At 49.0% G+C, this 17,748-nt stretch overlaps 1 protein-coding gene across 4 annotated transcripts in view; it reads right to left on the bottom strand.

The window, feature by feature from the left end:
• LOC138431368 (polyprenol dehydrogenase) overlaps positions 1-17,748 on the bottom strand; it is a 222,766-nt gene that overhangs the window by 101,494 nt on the left and 103,524 nt on the right. For all 4 annotated transcript variants that reach the window (XM_070289533.1, XM_070289534.1, XM_070289535.1 and 1 more), the window contains exon 5: positions 3,631-3,838. In XM_070289533.1, the coding sequence (XP_070145634.1) occupies positions 3,631-3,838 (208 nt within the window). The remainder of the gene's footprint in view (positions 1-3,630; positions 3,839-17,748) is intronic.

A 17,748-nucleotide genomic window follows, 5' to 3' on the forward strand; every position in this document is an offset into this window, starting at 1 on the left:
TTTGCAATGGCCTTCAGCTCAAAATAATCTGTGTATCCAAGTGGCACATTTTGAGTTGGCATGTTCAGATCCCTGTCACTTTCTCTATCTTAAAGGCAAGAGAAGGAAAGGGGAAGGATGGTATTTTAGACACAATATACGCAAATCTGTGTACTGAATCAAAGACTCGATAACTCTCTAAAGGATTGGTTCTTGATGAGCAACCTAGGAAAGCGTTACTTAGAGATGGTAAATCTTCTCGTAAATTGCAGCAGCGTGGTTTTTTCGGTTGAGAAGAAGAAACTGGACCTTGACTTCCACATTTGATGCAAGCAGTAGTGGTGTTTACAAGGCTGAGTGTTGTATTTGGTCTGGGTCTGGCACTGAACTCAGAGCCAATCTAAGCCCACCACAGTAAGGATACTGGGACCCCCGAGACCAGGCGCTAAGTGGACACAGTGAGGAAGGGCATCCATTGTTAGCAAGACACCAGTAATGGAGTAGATCATATATTTGCACTAAAAAAAAAAAATTAAAAAAAAAGTTTTTCAAGTTCTCATCAGAGAAAAAATAGATACTGTCCAAAGGGCTTCCCCCTGGCTCAGTGGTAAAGAATCTCCCTGTGATGCAGGAGACCTGGGTTCGGTCCCCTGGGTCCAGAAGCTCCCCCGGAGAAGCAAATGGCAACCCACTCCAGTGTTCTTGCCTGGAGAATCCCATGGACAGAGGAGCCTGGCGGGCTACAGTCCTTGGGGTCACAGAGAGTTGGACACGACTTAGCTGGTGTTCCAGTCCTTAAGACTTTACCTTCCAGCGTAACAGATGTGAGTTTGATCCCTAGTCAGGGAATTAATATCCCTGCATGTCGCAGGGTGTGTCCAGAAAGTAAAAAAATTATATAAGGGACAAGGATATGTTTTAAAGCACGAGGAATATACCCAGTATTAGACAATAAATACAATACAACCTTTAAATTTATACACTATATATTAATATGGAAATGGCAACCCACTCCAGTACTCTTGCCTGGAGAATCCCACAGGTGGAGGAGCCTGGTGGTCTACGGTCCATGAGGTCACAAAGAGTCCTGAGCAACTAACACACGTGCAAATAATGATATGAATATGATAATATATGTGACTATGCAAGTATAATTATGCTTATATATACAATTATATAAATATTAACACAATTATTTAAGTTAAATAAGTTTAACTGTGCAAGTTTAAAAGTTATATATTTATTTAACAATTATATATTTAATATATTGTATACTATATGCAACATTATACAATAGTACATTTACATGTTATTACATAATATAGTAAATATAAATATGTTAAGATTAGATATATACTAGCTATATACTTATATAAGTATTATTGTACATAAAAATTAATATATATAATATATAACGATATGATACTGGTTGGGTTGCCATTTCCCTCCTCCAGAGGATCTTCCCAACCCAGGGATCAAGCCTGGTCTCTCATATCGCAGGCAGATTCTTTACCATCTGAGCCACCAGGGAAGCTCCGTATATTTAATGTATAACATATATGATTATATATAATAACATATAATACATGTTTGTAGAAGCCTTTCCCTGCTCCAGAGGATCTTCCCAGACCCAGGAACCAAACCGGGGTCTCCTGCATTGCAGGCAGATTCTTACCAGCCGAGCCATCAGGGAAACCCAAGAATACTGGAATGGGTAGCCTAGCCCTTCTCCAGGGGAATCTTTCTGACCCAGGAACTGAACCGGGGTCTCCTGCATTGCAGGCAGATTCTTTCCCAACTGAGCTATCAGGGAAACCCAAGAATACTGGAATGGGTAGCCTAGCCCTTCTCCAGGGGATCTTCCTGACCCAGGAACTGAACCGGGGTCTCCTGCATTGCAGGCTGATTCTTTCCCAACTGAGCTATCAGGGAAACCCCAATAAACCATCATGGAAAAGAATAAAAAAGAAGAGAATGGATAGACGTGTATGGGGAAGTCGCTTGGCTCCAAGGCGGAAATTACAACACTGTACGTCAGCTACGCCTCATAGACTAAATTGTAACCATGCTTCACGGGTTTTCTCACGTGTTGAAGAATATACTAGGATTTGCCTCAAAGCGTAAATATAAACACACAGGTGTGACCGCAAAACAGCAAACGGTTCCTGATCCGGGCAGATCTCCTCTTGCTGCGCGTCAGCGATATTGCGCTTTTGTGCACACTGAAGGTCTGGGCGAGCTCCGTGTGGAGGAAACCTCCTGGCACCGAGTTTCAAAACAGCGTCTGTTCACCTCACGTCTCTCTGTCACGTTTCCGTCATTCTCCCTGTATCCTTCTTTTACATTTTGAATCTGACAGAATCTTTATTTCAGAGTGCCGTAGTCCTGACTCGAAGTGAAGGGCCGGTTGTAAACGGTGCTCTGCAGTTCTGACATGACATTGAACAGCTGTGAGTTGCTCGGTTATCAGCCAGGTGCACACAAGATGGAAACAAGTAATAGAGAAAGTTTCGGTAGTCAGGAGATTCATCTTATGATCTCTTCAGCGACATATTTCCAGCCTACTCTAAATCAAAGGCCTGCTTTCTCACACTCTTTCAAGTCTTTGCATGGTGATCATATTTGTTCTGTTGAGCTGTGATGAGTGACCTTTGATGTGACCACTGCAAAAAGGTTGCGACATTCATGCAGAGTGAAGTCAGAAAGAGAAAAGCAAATATCGTTTATTAACACTTAGGCGAAGCGTGGAGAAACGGTAGGTTTTCAGTTGATAAGTCGTGTCTGACTTTTTGCGAGCGCACGGACTGCAGCCCGCCAGGCTCCCCCGTCCGTGGGATTCTCCAGGCAAGAATACTTGAGCGGGTTGTCATTCCCTTCTCCAGGGAGAGAAATGGTATAGACGCTCTTATTTGCATAACAGACACAGACACACGGATGTAGAGAACAAGCATATGGACGCCAAAGGGGAATGTCGGGTGGGAGGAATTGAGAGACGGCGATTGATACATATGCAGGATTTTGATACATATATGCCCGATTGATACTATGCATAACATAGACAACTAGACAAGTACTGACCGCACAAGAACTCTCACAAAAAGATTACAAGTCGCTGAGATGAGATGGTTGGACGGCATCACGGACTCCACGGACATGAGTTTGAGCAAGCTCCGGGAGTTGGTGATGGACAGGGAGGCCTGGCGTGCTGCACTCCATGGGGTCGCAAAGAGTCGGACACGACTGAGCGACTGAACTGAACACTCAAGGCTCAGAGGACAGTTAGCATTCTTCAGCAATAAAGGATTTTTTTTTTAAATGAAGGTCTGTACCCTGTTATTTTAGACACAATGCTATTTATTGCACATCTAAGAAATTACAGGCTAGAGTAAGCATCGCTTTCAGATGCAGTAGAAAGAAAAACCAATTTGTGCAGCTCGCTTTCACGCGATACGTCCTTTATCACTGCGGTCTGGAACCAAAACCCACAGCCCCTCCCAGGTCTGCCTGTGTTGGTGGCCGCAGTTTTTTGCTTTTTTTTTTGGCCACGAGAGAGGCTAAGCTGCAGACCAGGAGGTGGGAAGCGACGTCGCCTGGGACAAGCGCCCTGTGCAGAGCATCGCGTTGACAGGTCACCTTGCCTCCCTGACTCACCTGCTCTGGAGGTCGTCCAGGTTCAGCTCCCCCACGTAGTGCGTGGCCGAGGACACGGTCACCACCCGGGCACTGCGGCCAGGGGCGCCCGACTCCTGCAGGGTGTCCAGGAGGAGGTTGGTCAGCAGGAAGTGCCCCAGATAGTTGACGCCGAAGTGCTCCTCAAAGCCGTCGTCCGTGGTCCTCTGGGGCACCATCATCACGCCGGCTAGGGACAAAGGGGGCGCTCAGGAGAGTCAGAAACGAGTAGGTGGGTGGGGTGGGAAGAGATGAGACTCTACACCATCCCGTAGACGACGGAGAAGCCCCTAAACTCCAGGACAGTATCTCTGGTCCTAACTCCCAGCACCCCTGCCCACCTCAGTGTCCAGCTCTGTCCACAGCAAATAGATGGGGGACAGGTGGAAACAGTGACATACGGTATTTCCTTGGGCTCCAAAATCACCAAGGATGGTGAGTTCAGCCACGAAACTAAAAGATGCTTGCTCCTCGGAAGGAAAGTTATGGCCAACCTAGACAGCGTTTTGGAAAGCAGAGGCATCGCTTTGCAGACAGAGGTCCGTCTAGTCAAAGCTATGGTTTTTCCAGTAGTCATGTATGGATGTGAGAGTTGGACCTTAAAGAAAGCTGAGTGTCAAAGAATTGATGTTTTTGAACTGTGGTGTTGCAGAAGACTCTTGGGAGTCCCTTGGACTGCTAGGAGATGCAACCAGTCCATCCTAAAGGAAATCAGTCCTAAATATTCATTGGAAGAACTGAAGTTGAAGCTGAAGCTCCAATACTGTGGCCGCCTGATGCAAAGAGCTGACTCATTGGAAAAGACCCTGATGCTGGGAAAGATTCAGGGCAGGAGGAGAAGGGGACGACAGAGGATGAGATGGTTGGATGGAATCAGTGACTCCATGGACATGAGTTTGAGCAAGCTCCGGGAGTTGGTGATGGACAGGGAGGCCTGGCGTGCTGCAGTCCATGGGCTCACAAGTGTCAGATACAACACAGCCTCTGAACAACAGCAATAAAGTGCAGAATCGATGCAATTGCGCTTGAATCTTCCCGAAACCATCACCACCCCCCTCTACCTTCAGTCTGTGGAAAATTGGCTTCTGTGAAGTTTGTCCCTGGTGCCAAACAGTTTGGGGACCACTCATACAGCACCTAAAATCTGATGAACAAAATACTGGGTTTCCAAAGAGATTGTTTAGCTTTCCTGTAAGATCTTCCAGAAAATCTCAAAAGAATGTTTTGGCCAACCCAATAGATTGGGAGTTTGGGGCTGACATATACACACAGCTATATTTAAAACAAAATGTGCTTTAAGCTGTGCTAAGTCAGTCATCTCTGACTATTTCACTGCAGCCCACCAGACTCCTCTGTCCATGGGATTTCTCCAGGCAAGAGTACATGAGTGGGTTGCCATTCCCTTTTCTGGGGGAATCTTTCCAACCAAGGGATTGAACCTGCGTCTCCTGCATTGGAAGGCAGAGTCTTTACCACCTGAAGGTGAGAAGTGAAAGTGACTGCCGATCAGTCGTCTCTGACTTTACGACCCCACGGACTATACAGTCTGTGGGATTCTCCAGGCCAGAAGACTGGAGTAGGTAGCCTTTCCCATCTCCAGGGGACCTTCCCAACCCAGGGATCGAACCCAGGTCTCCTGCGTTGCAGGCGGATTCTTTACCAGCTGAGCCACAAGGGCAGCCCTGAGAAGCCCCGTAAAATAAAATGCCTTTTAAATATTAAAAAAAAGAAAAAGTCAAGGGGCTTGGCAAAGTTCACACAAGCAAATTACAGACCTAGAACAAACGTCCATTATTTTAAGACTACACCCACTGATCATCTTTCTCCCCAAGACCTCTACGTAAACAAAACAGGTTTCCTCAACTAGAGACATTTTCTGCACGGTGGTCAGCTGTCTAAAGGTATGTGGTTCTGAAATGAGAAACTTTGCTACAGTTTTAACATATCAACTGAGTTTGCTGTTATTATATGATGCTAAGCTCAAAGATGTTCTAAAATGTTGCCCTGTATTAAACAGTAGTCAATAAAAAGTAATATATATACAACGGAATATTTAATGGGTGTGTGTTCAACGTGTCCAACTCTTTGCAACCCCATGGACTGTAGCCCCACCAGGCTCCTCTGTCCACGGGATTCTCCAGGCAAGAATACTGGAGTGGGTTCCCACGCCCTCCTCCAGGGGATCTTTCGAGGGATCGAACCTCCATCAAAGGCAGATTCATAACCCGGCGAGCCAGCTGGGAAGCCCACCGTGGAATGTTACTCAGCCACGAAAAGGAATGAAACTGTCAGATGCACTGATGTGGACGGACCTAGAGTCTGTCATACAAAGCGCAGTAAGTCAGGAAAACAAGTATTCATGCGTATATGCGGAATCTACAAAATCGATTCAGAGGAACCTAATTTCAGGGCAGTAACAGAGACGCAGACGCAGAGAACAGTTTGGGGGACGCTGGGGGAAGGAGAAGGTGGGATGAATAGAAAAGGACCGACATACAGGACTGATATATACACAACCGTGCGTGAAGCAGACAGCTAGCTCTGTATAGCCCAGGGAGCTCAGCTCGGGGCTCTGTGATGACCTAGACGGGTGGATGGGGGCTGGGAGGGAGGCTCAAGAGGGAGGCGATGTATCTATACTTCTAGCCCATCTGGGTTTCCCTGCTGGCTCAGCTGGTAAAGAATCTGCCTGCAATGCAGGAGACCTGGGCTCCATCCCTGGGTCAGGAAGATGCCTTTGGAGAAGAGCATGGCAACCCACTCCAGTATCCTTGGGCTTCCTTGGTGTCTCAGATGATAAGGAATCTGCCTGCAATGCAGGAGACCTGGGTTCCATCCCTGCGCCTGGAGAACGGAAAGGCTACGTACTCCAGTATCCTTGCCTGGAGCATCCCATGGACAGAGGAGCCTGGCGGGCTGCAGTCCATGGGGTCGCAAAGAGTCAGACACGACTGAGCTGCCGGGGGCCAGCGTGAGGAACTCCGCCCATGGCAAAGGTCATGAGGAACGAGGCTTGGCATACGCAAAGGCGTGATCAAGCCTCAGGAAACCCCCTGTTCCCGAGCACCTAACCCCAAAACCAGAGTCTGTTTTATGCTCTCACCTACACCTCTGACTTTACGGGGGGCTCTCCCCCATAACCGTTTCTCTCGGAGAAGGAGTAAACGCGCAGCTCCAAGGCAATAAAAATTCCTGGGTGTGACAAGAGTGTTTCAGCTTATGGACTCCTCTGAAGGTGATCTAGCCCGCCTGTATAGGTTCATCTGGCCACATGTGATTGTTTACAGCCTCCCAACCTGAGAGGCACGAGATGTTTTAGACTTACTAAAGGCAAATTCTCTTCGGGAGTTGGAAATTATTAGTATAGTGGGTTGGTTAGGAATTATATTGGTGAAGGGTTCTTCATTTGTTGTGTCAATAATTGCTGCTAATTCCCTGCTCTGGGTGGGACAAGGATGTCTCAGGTCAAACCTCTCTGCTGACAGACTAGCTTGTGTGACAGGATTATCCATACTCCTGCCACTAGGCACATGACTGTTTACTACCTCTCAACCATAAACAGCACAGAGAGTTTTGGAGTATTTTGAGAGTCTTAATTAGCATAGGGCTTTTTCTTCTTGTTGAGTCAATGATTGCCGCCAGGCCTCCATATCCTTAGGCACCTGGGAATATATTAATCAATGTATTTGGAATATAGAAAAGGAAATATAGTAGTTTTTGATGTTAGCAATACTAGACTTTTCGAGTTAATGGATTTTCTCTTTTGTAATAGATCACTGTACTTTGTTATAAATCACTGTGTCCTTGCTATGTGAAAATGTAACTTTATCATATCTTAAGACTAAATAGATCTTAAGGGGAGCATTGGTGAAAGGATTTTCATTTGTTGGGCTGATGTTTGCTGCTAAATCTCCATATTCCCTGCCCTTATAATGAATATAACTAGCATATAGGAGAAATAAGTATTAACCTTTAAGCATATAGGAGAAATAAGTATTAACCTTTAAGACTAATCATGTTAACCTTGGATTAAATAAATTCCTTTCTTGATTGTAACTCACTACACCCTCACCCTATAGGAATGTAACTTTATTTGGAGGGTGGTGTCTGGTTGAAGAAAAAACACCCTTGGAAGAAATAAGTTTTTTGGTTATCAGAAAGAAAGGATCATAAAATGTCAGCAGGTCTCACTCATGGCCAGAAGATGATGTACCTTTTTTATACATTTATGTGAAGCACCTGATTTTGATAAAGGTCAGGACTGCTGACCCCCGCGTGACTCTGTATTCATCCCTATGTGTAACAAGAGGTATATAAGCAAACCCCCAAATAAAGAAATGGGATCAGTTTCCGGAAAGACTGATTCCCCCGTGTCGCTTCTTTCTTGCTCCCGTTTTTCTGGCTGAATTCCCATCTGGAACATGGATGCTATTCCACGTAATCCAAGGTATTCAGCCTCCTTTTCTCCACTAATCTTCCTACTACACTATCCATTTCTAATCTCTCTATATCTGTGATTGAATATGTATTTTTCCAAAGACGCCGACTCCGTCCCCACCTTCGAATCACCCTGGATCCACCGGGGCTGGACCCCGGCACTGAGCGACTGAACTCAGCACACGGCTGGTTCACTTCATTGTACGGCAGAAAGAAACACAACAGTGGAAAATCAATTATAGCCCAACAAAAAAAAATTTTTAAGAACACACCAAACTCTCACTGGGTGTCTGTTTTATATGTGATGAAAAGTAAGGCGCATGATAAAAAACGTTTCGGAGGAGTGTGTCGGGGATGCCCTTCAGAAGCTGTCTGGAAGAATCCAGGCAGAGGTGGTCAAGAGGCATTTTGGAGACAATGCGGACAGTTCCCTGCAGTAAGTTCCCTTGATGTTGAAGGTGGACGGGATGAAGCTGCGTTCAATAAGCTGCGTGCGTGCCCGCAGCAGGGAGGGTACTCAGCGTATGACAGACTCGTACATTCCGGGGGCACGCGGCTCACGTGAGGCCGGTCGGGAAAGGACACAGGGCTCCAGGCAGAGGGGTAGCCAGCCTGCTCACTGTCTGAACACGCATTCCCTCGGGAGACAGATTCTACAGCTCATTTCCTGAGTTGCGGTGGCCTCCTGAACTCTGCCGTCATGAGTGAAGTTGGCAGTGGTGACAAGGTCGTAGAGCGTCTGAGGGCATGCTCAGAAAAGACCCCAGTTTTCAGAATTCTGTCTCTCGGGGCAGAGCTGGCCTCCCGAGAGAAAGCTGGCACTCCTAAGATCTCTGTTCTGGCCCAGCGACCACACATGGGGATCTCGTCAACCAGCCCAGCGGAGGCCAGGCGCCATGCCTGGAGAAGATTCTTGAGAGTCCCTCGGACTGCAAAGAGATCAAACCAATCAGTCCTAAAGGAAATCAACCCTGCATATTCACGGGAAGGACTGATGCTGAAGCTGAAGCTCCAATCATTTAGCCACCTGATGCAAAGGACAGACTCATTGGAAAAGACCCAGATGCTGGGAAAGATTGAAGGCAGGAGGAGAAGGGGACGACAGAGCATGAGATGGGTGGATGGCATCACCGGCTCGATGGACATGAGTTTGCATAAGCTTCAGGAGATGGTGATGGACAGGGAGGCCTGGCGTACTGCGTCCATGGGGTTGCAAAGAGTCAGATATGACTGAGTGTCTCAACAACAACAACAACAACTTCATACCACAGGAGAAAGCCACTCTGGACATGAGACCCTTGTGGAACGTTCAGAAAACAGCTCCGGGTGCAGCCCCACGGGAGGACCAGAGGGACAGCAGTCCAAAATGCAGGCAAAGGACTGTGGTTATTTCAATATGTCTGCATGCTCGCTAGCTCAGTCATGCCCAATTCTCTGAAGCCCCGTGGACTGTAGCCCACCAGGTTCTTTTTGTCCATGGGATTTTCCAGCCACAAATACTGGAGCAGGTTAATAGCAGCATTAATTATAACAGGCAAGATGTGGAAATGACCTAAGTGTCCATTGACAGTGAATGGATATGGAAGATGTGGGGGGTGTGTGTGTGTGTGTGTGTGTGTGTGTGTGTTCCCTCATGGAGAAGGCAATGGCACCCCACTCCAGTACTCTTGCCTGGAAGATCCCATGGATGGAGGAGCCTGGTGGGCTGCAGTCCATGGGGTCGTGAAGGGTCAGACATGACTGAGTGACTTCACTTTCCCTTTTCACTTTCAGGCATTGGAGAAGGAAATGGTAACCCACGCCAGTGTTCTTGCCTGGAGAATCCCAGGGACGGGGGAGCCTGGTGGGCTGCCATCTCTGGGGTCGCACAGGGTCGGACACGACTGAAGCGACTCAGCAGCAGCACCAGCAGCATTCCCTCATTCCTTTTTTATGACTGAGTGATATTCCATGTGACTGAGTAATATTCCATGTGCTTCCCTGGTGGTTCAGCTGGTAAAGAATCTGCCTGCAAGGCGGGAGACCATATACATATACATATGCATATATGTACAAATATAATGGAATATTACTCAGCCATGAAAAAGAATGAACCAGCAACATGGATGGACTCAGAGATGACCACACTAAGCTAAGTACGCTATAAACAGAAAGACGAACACCACGTAGGATCACTTAGATGTTACATCTAAAATCTCCATCTCTAATCAAGCATTCGTATGCCTGGGCGCATATCCAGAGAAAATCATTTCAGAAGACACATGCACCCCAGTGCTCGCTGCAGACAAGACAGGGAAGCAAGCTCAGTGTCTACCGCCAGATGAACGGATGAAGAAGGCGTGGGCATAGACCCAGCGGAATATCGAGCAAGTGAGTGAGAGGCACTCAGGCGTGTCCAAATCTCTGCGACCCCGTGGGCTATGCCGTCCATGAGATTCTCCAGGCCAGAATACCGGAGTGGGGAGCCCCTTGCCTTCTCCAGGGGATCTTCCCGACACAGGGATCGAACCCAGGTCTCCCGCATTGCAGGCGGATTCTTTACAGCCCGTGGAATATTACTCAGTCAAACGGAATATCACTCAGTCATAAAAAGGGATGAACTCATCCCAGTTGCTGCAACACAGATGGACTTGGAGGGCATTATGCTACCAGGAACAAGTCAGAGAAAGATAAGACGCTGCGTCAGATCACTCGTACGTGGAGCCGTAAAGATAGCACAGACTAGTGAATATAACGACAAAGAAGCAGACTCGGATGTAGGAGGGGCAGACTGGTGGTGAGATCAGCAGAAGAGAAGGGAGGGCTGCGGGCAAGATGGGGGAGAGGGTGAAGAGGTCCAAACCACTGTGTGTTACTCGAAACTTCCCTGGTGGCTCAGCTGGTAAACAATCCGCCTGCAACGCAGGAGACCCCAGTTTAGTTCCTGAGTGGGGAAAATCCGCTGGAGACGGGACAGGCTACCCACTCCAGTATTCTTGGGCTTCCCTTGTGGCTCAGCTGGTAAAGAATCCGCCTGCAAGGCCAGAGACCTGGGTTCAACCACTGGGTTGCAAAGATCTCCCTGGAGAAGGGACAGGCTAGCCACTCCAGTCTTCTGGCCGGGAGAACTTCATGGACGGTATAGTCCATGGGGTCGCAGAGAGTCGGACACACCTGAGCGACTTTCACTTCATTTCACATTAGTTTAAAATAAAGTACACGGATGTATTTTACAGTACAGGGGACACAGCCAACATTTTATAATGACTGTCCACGGACTCCAAGTTTACAGATTGTGAATCACTACCGTCTGCATTGTGGCTCAGCTGGTAAAGAGTCGGCCTGCAATGCAGGACACCCGGGTACAATCCCTGGGTCAGGAAGATTCCCCTGGAGGAGGAAATGGCAACCCGCCCCAGTAATTCTTGCCTGGGGGATCCCATGGACAGAGGAGCCTGGTGGGCTACAGTCCATGGGGTCAGAAAGAGTCGGACACAGTTGAGCGACCACCCGTTTCCCTTTCATCCTGTACACCTGCAACATATAACATTGTACAGGCATTGTACTTCATAAAAGATGATTATTAACAAGAAAGCAGGTATTTACGAACCCGCTGTGCTGTGCTTAGCCACTCATTCGTGTCTGACTCCTTGTGACCCCATGGATTGCAGCCCGCCAAGCTCCTCTGTCCAGGGGATTCTCCAGACAAGAATTCTGGAGTGGGTTTGCCATTTCCTCCTCCAGGGGATCTTCCCGACCCAGGGATCGAACCTGCATCTCCTGCTTGGCAGCTGGATTCTTGACCACGGAACCACCAGGGAAGCCCTTCACTGTATCAGCATCCACTGGAAAACACGCCATCTCGTGGAACAGGGGCACTGGAAGGGGACGTGGGGGTCAGCAGGAACTGAGGGTTGAATTTGAAGGTGTCTCCAGGGCCTCAGCCTGCGGAGTTGAGCACCAGGTTATACAAAAGCTGGTGCTGCTTCTCACATCTTCAAGATGCTTTTGGGGGAGTTCCATCGTGGTCCAGTAAGGTTAGGAGTCCACGGTTGCATTGCAAGGCGTCTGGGTTCCATCCCTGTTCACCAAGGTGAGGGGAAAATGGTCTTTGATTTCTTGGACACTGGCAGCAGAGAAACCACCCAGGAGAGTGTGGTCAGCCAGACCTGGGCCCAGCTGACGGGCTCTGGAGCTAACGCCACTGGACAGACCCACTGGACTCTTTCGTGTTCTTTTAATTTTTTTTTGGTTGGGGCACTTGCGGTCAGGTGCATGGAGATCTGAGCTGAAGGACACCCCCCTGAGCCACCTCCTTAAGGGTGGACCTATACACTCAGTCCGTTCGGATTATGTGTTTCCCAGCGATCACGGAGAGGACAGCTCCCGTGCAGCCCGAGGGGTGTGCCAGCTCGGATGGTCTCCACACACAAGCTCTGCTGACAGATTCAAGCGGCAACTCTCTGACTCCAGTCGACCGCGAGGAGGCTCCAGGCACAGGGGGAGTTCAAGGTGACCTGGGAAATATTCAAGGGTCATCTGAGCAAGCCCTGGGCAAGAGCATTGTGAGCGGAAATATATTTTTACAGCAGTGGCCCAGGCATCGCTGGCGTGTCTACAGCCTCACGCCCCACCACGTTCCAGACGCGTCAGATCATCTGGGGATTCATCCACTGGGGGAGCCAGGTGCGGATGGCAGCGCCCTGGATGCTGGGCCTAGAACTCCCAGGGTCCCCACTCATGACTAAACCCGTGATTAAGTGAGCTGCTGTCTGGCTTTCCAGGTGGTTCAGTTCAGTAGTAAGGAACCCGCCTGCCGATGCAGGAGACAGAAAAGACGCGGGTTTGATCCCTGGGTCAGGAAGATCCCCTGGAGAAGGAAATGGCAGCCCACTCCAGTATCCTTGCCTGGAGATTCCCATGGACAGAGGAGCCTGGCGGGCTGCAGTCCGTGGGGTCACACAGGGTCGGACATGACTGAGCGACTTCACACAGACACACACACAGACACAGACACACACAGACACACACACACACACACACACACACACACACACACACACACAAACGCTATAAATGGAGAGAAAGCATGTGATTCGACTCAGGACCAGGGTTGGGGTGACTTTGACCCCAGATCCTCATCATGCGAGCAGGACCCAGGGGGTGGGGGCTGAGTGACCCCGGGGTGGGGGGCTGAGTGGCCCCAGGGTTGGGGGGTAGTGGACACACGGTCTCACCACAGACCAGGGAAAATGTAGACATTCAAAGAGCAAACGACGGTGTCCAGAATCTACCGTAAGTCAATGGGGAAATCATTAACCAGAGTGCCGTGTGGACGGGTCCACAGCTCACTGCGTCCACCGTGCTCCCCATAACATCATCTGCCGGTCAGCACAGAGGGAAGACCCACCGTGCCTGCCCCATGCCCCAAGAGCAGGGCCGACATGCTTCTCCAACAAGCAGCTATTCTTGGCTGGAAGCACCTCCCAGCCTCTGATGTATGTACACCCAGGACGCCTTGGGTCGGCGGGATCGGAAACACCCAGCTCTCTGAACGGCTTTTGCATTGTAAAATGTGCAAGAGCCGAGACGTGGGTGCAACCTAAACGCTGCAGGAAAATGGGTAAAGAAGGCTGGTACGTATATACAATGGAATATTACTCAGCCATGAAAAAGAATGGCATGATGCCTTTTGGAGCAACACGGACGGAGCTGGAGATTATCGTGTTAAGTGAAGTAAGTCAGACAGAGGAAGACAAGTATCATGTGTTATCAGTTACACACGGAATCTAAGAACGCGGTGCAAATACACCTATTTAAAAAACAAACTCACAGACGGAGAGAACAGAATGATGACTACCAGAGCTGAAAGATCCAACCGGTCCATCCTGAAAGAAATCAGTCCTGAGTATTCACTGGAAGGACTGATGCTGAAGCTCCCGTCCTTTGGCCACCTGATGAGAGGAGCCGACTCATTGGAAAAGACCCTGCCACTGGGAAAGATTGAAGGCGGGAGGAGCAGGGGACGACAGAGGATGAGATGGCTGGATGGCGTCACCGACTCAGTGGAGTTTGAGCAAGCTCTGGGAGGTGGTGAAGGACAGGGAAGCCTTACATGCTGCAGTCCATGGGGTCACACAGAGTCGGACACGAACAATGACAACACTTGGGCACCTGCTGCCCAAGAATCAGACCCCAGTCCCCGCTTTCCTGAGTGCTCTGGACACCAAGGCCCCCATGGCCACTGCCCGGAAGGCCAGCGCTAACGGTCCTTGGTCCGCGAGCTGATTTATGCCATGCGTCCCTCAACTAATGAAGATCTACAGTGAAAACTGTGTTAACGTGTATCTGGCCAGACAAGCCATCTTTGTTCTTTCTCAGGGCTACCACTGACACATTTATTTGGCGCGGGGAACAGACACTTTTTAGTAATCCTTGATGTTGGGAGATTCATCTAGGAGAGTGATGGGAAGTATTCCTGCAAGGACAAACCATAAATTCTGAGCTGTGAACACAAACCTGTCCAAGTTCTGGCACGGGAATGGGAAACATCAAATTTGGATGGGAATAAATGATCAATATCAGCCGGCTCTGCAGGACATCCACTATTAATCATTCTCGGGGTGGACGAAGCCCCAGCCGTGATCACGAGTTCCCCCACCGGCGGAGAGAGGCGGTCTCGTCCCATTTGTGCCATGCTAACCCATGCACAAATATTCCCTGACTGGAATGCCAAACACCTGCAAAATCCTGATTGCTCTCTTTAATCATAAATTTTAGGGACTTTCCTGTCAGTGTGGGCTTCCCTGGTGGCTCAGCTGGTAAAGAATCCGCCTGCAATGCAGGAGACCTGGGTTTGATCCCTGGGTTGGAAAGATTCCCCTGGAGAAGGGAAAGGCTACCCACTCCAGTGGGCTTCCTGGTGGCTCAGCTGGTAAAGAATCCGCCTGCAATGCAGGAGACCTGGGTTCGATCCCTGGGTTGGAAAGATTCCCCTGGAGAAGGGAAAGGCTACCCACTGCAGTATTCTTGGGCTTCCCTGGTAGCTCAGCTGGTAAAAAATCTGCCTGCAATGCCAGAGACCAGGGTTCAATCCCTGGGTCGGGAAGATTCCCCTGGAGAAGGGAAAGGTTTCCCACTCGAGTATTCTGGCCTGGAGAATTCCACGGACTGTATGGGGGGGTCACATACCCAGCAGGGTATGTCCATGGGGGTCACAAAGAGTTGGACATGACTGAGCGACTTTCACTCCACCACCTTCATGGACATAGTTTACAGCTACAGAACATAACTGCTTTCTTTAGAACATGGAACTCTCCTCTGACGGATACTGCAGAAGCAACACTGTAGCAAACTCGAGAAAGACTGGAAAAGTGATCTCCATCGACAATGGTGATACAGACAAATACATAAATTTTAAAAATGCAAAGCTAGCGAGGACCTCTAGCTAGCCATGATCCTCAGACAGCTTTCCTGTGGGATGCAGCTAGGGGGGTGTTCTCCATGAGAGCTGATGCCTGGGATGGTTTTAACAGGAGTTGGTCCTATGAATCCAAGACCCCACCCCCCGCCCTGTTTTAATTTCATTTATTTATTTTTCGCTGCACAGGGTTTTTGCCGCTGCTTGGCTTTCTCTAGCTACAGTGAGCGGGGGTTCCTCTCTAGCTGCAGTGCTCAGGGGTATCATTGCGCATCACAGGCTCGAGGGTGTAAGCGCTTCAGTACTGGGAGCACACACGCTTAGTTGCTCCAGGGCATGCAAAACTTTTCCCAGACCAGGGATCAAACCTGTGTGCTCAGCACTGGGTTGGGGGTGGCGGGGGGGATTGTTAACCACTAGAGCACCTGGGGAGTCTGAATCCAACTCCTTTGAGCCAATCACCTTGAGAGGAGGAGTTACTATCCCAGAGAAGGGTCCCGGGCACACAGCTTTGGTAAATTCGGCAGGCTCTTCTGAACACCATCAGTACCATGGACAGGGCCTTGGTCTGAGAACTCGTGGAATCAGGAAGTGGGTTTGCAGCTGCTGACTCAGAATATTCCCAGTATCGTCCCCTTTCGAGTTGTGGTTGGACCTGAGTGTCCATCGACAGAGAAACAGATAAATGACACGTGGTACGTATTGCAATGGAGTATTACTCGGCCATGAAAAAAGGATGTAAGAATGCCATTGGTAGCAGCAAGCATGAACCTCCAGATTGCCACACCGGGTGAAGTTAGTCAGACAGAGGAGGAGAAACATCATACGATATCACTTATATGCACAGTCTAGAAAGAAACCGTGCAATTGAACTTAGTCATGAAACAGAAACAGACTCACAGGCATAGAGAAGGAAATGGCAACCCACTTCAGTACTCTTGCCTGGAGAATTCCCTGGACAGAGGAGCCTGGTGGGCTGCAGTCCATGGGGTCACAAAGAGTCAGACACGACTGACCAGCTAACACACACACACACACACACACACACACACACACACACACACATGGGCTTAGAGAAAAAACGTATGGTTACTGGGGGGAAGGATGTGGGGAAAGGATAGTTAGGAAGTTTGGGGTGGACATGCACATACTGCTATATTTAAAAGGGAAAGAGGGAACCCTTCCAAACTCATTCTACGAGGCCACCCTCACTCTGATACCAAAACCGGACAAAGACTTCACAGAAAAAGAAAATGAGAGTCCAGTGTCATTGATGAACCGCAATGCAAAATTCCTCCACAAAATTGTAGTGGACAGAATCCAGGAACACATTAAAAGGGTCATACTCCATCACCACGATCCTAGGGGAGAAAGGAAGGAAGGTAGAGGAAGACAGGGGAGCCTGGCGTGCTGCAGTCCACAGGGTCGCAGAGAGTCAGACATGACTGTCTGTGGGATTCTCCAGGCGAGAACGCTGGAGTGGGTTGCCATTTCCTTCTCCAGGGGATCTTCCCGACCCAGGGACCGAACCCACGTCTCCTGCATGGAATGCAGATTCTTTACCGTCTGAGCCACCAGGAAAGCACTGAGCACGCTTCACATCATTTTAAAGCAACACCCTAAAATTGACTATCCTGATAGTGGTGCCCAAACACGTCAGTGGAACCCAGCTTCATCAATGAACTGAAACTCTATTTCCATGGTAACCCCTCTTTCGCCAAGGACTTCCAGAGCTCCTGTCTGTGCCTGAATTAGCCTCTGGAGTTCACCAGACCTCACCATTATTTTTTCAATTTATTGTTTCACTTCGGTTCAGTTCAGTTGCTCAGTCATCCCTGATTCTTTTCGACCCCATGGACTTCACCACAGCAGGCCTCCCTGTCCATCACCAACCCCTAGAGCCTGCTCAAACTCGTGTCCATTGAGTCGGCGATGCCATCCAACCATCTCAGCCTCTGTCGTCCCCTTCTCTTCCCACCTTCAATCTTTCCCAGCATCAGGGTCTTTTCCAATGAGTCCGTTCTTCCCATCAGGTGGCCAAAGGATTGCAGCTTCAGCTTCAGCATCAGTCCTTCCAGTGAATATTCAGGACTGATTTCCTTTAAGATTAACTGGTTGGATCTCCTTGCAGTCCAAGGGACTCTCAATAGTCTTCTCCAACACCACAGGTCAAAAGCATCCATTCTCCTGAGCTCAGCTTTCTTTATAGTCCAACTCTCACATCCATACGTGACTACTGGAAAAACCATAGCTTCGACTAGACG

This window comes from Ovis canadensis, chromosome Y (assembly GCF_042477335.2).
Source record: "Ovis canadensis isolate MfBH-ARS-UI-01 breed Bighorn chromosome Y, ARS-UI_OviCan_v2, whole genome shotgun sequence".
NCBI lineage: Eukaryota > Metazoa > Chordata > Mammalia > Artiodactyla > Bovidae > Ovis > Ovis canadensis.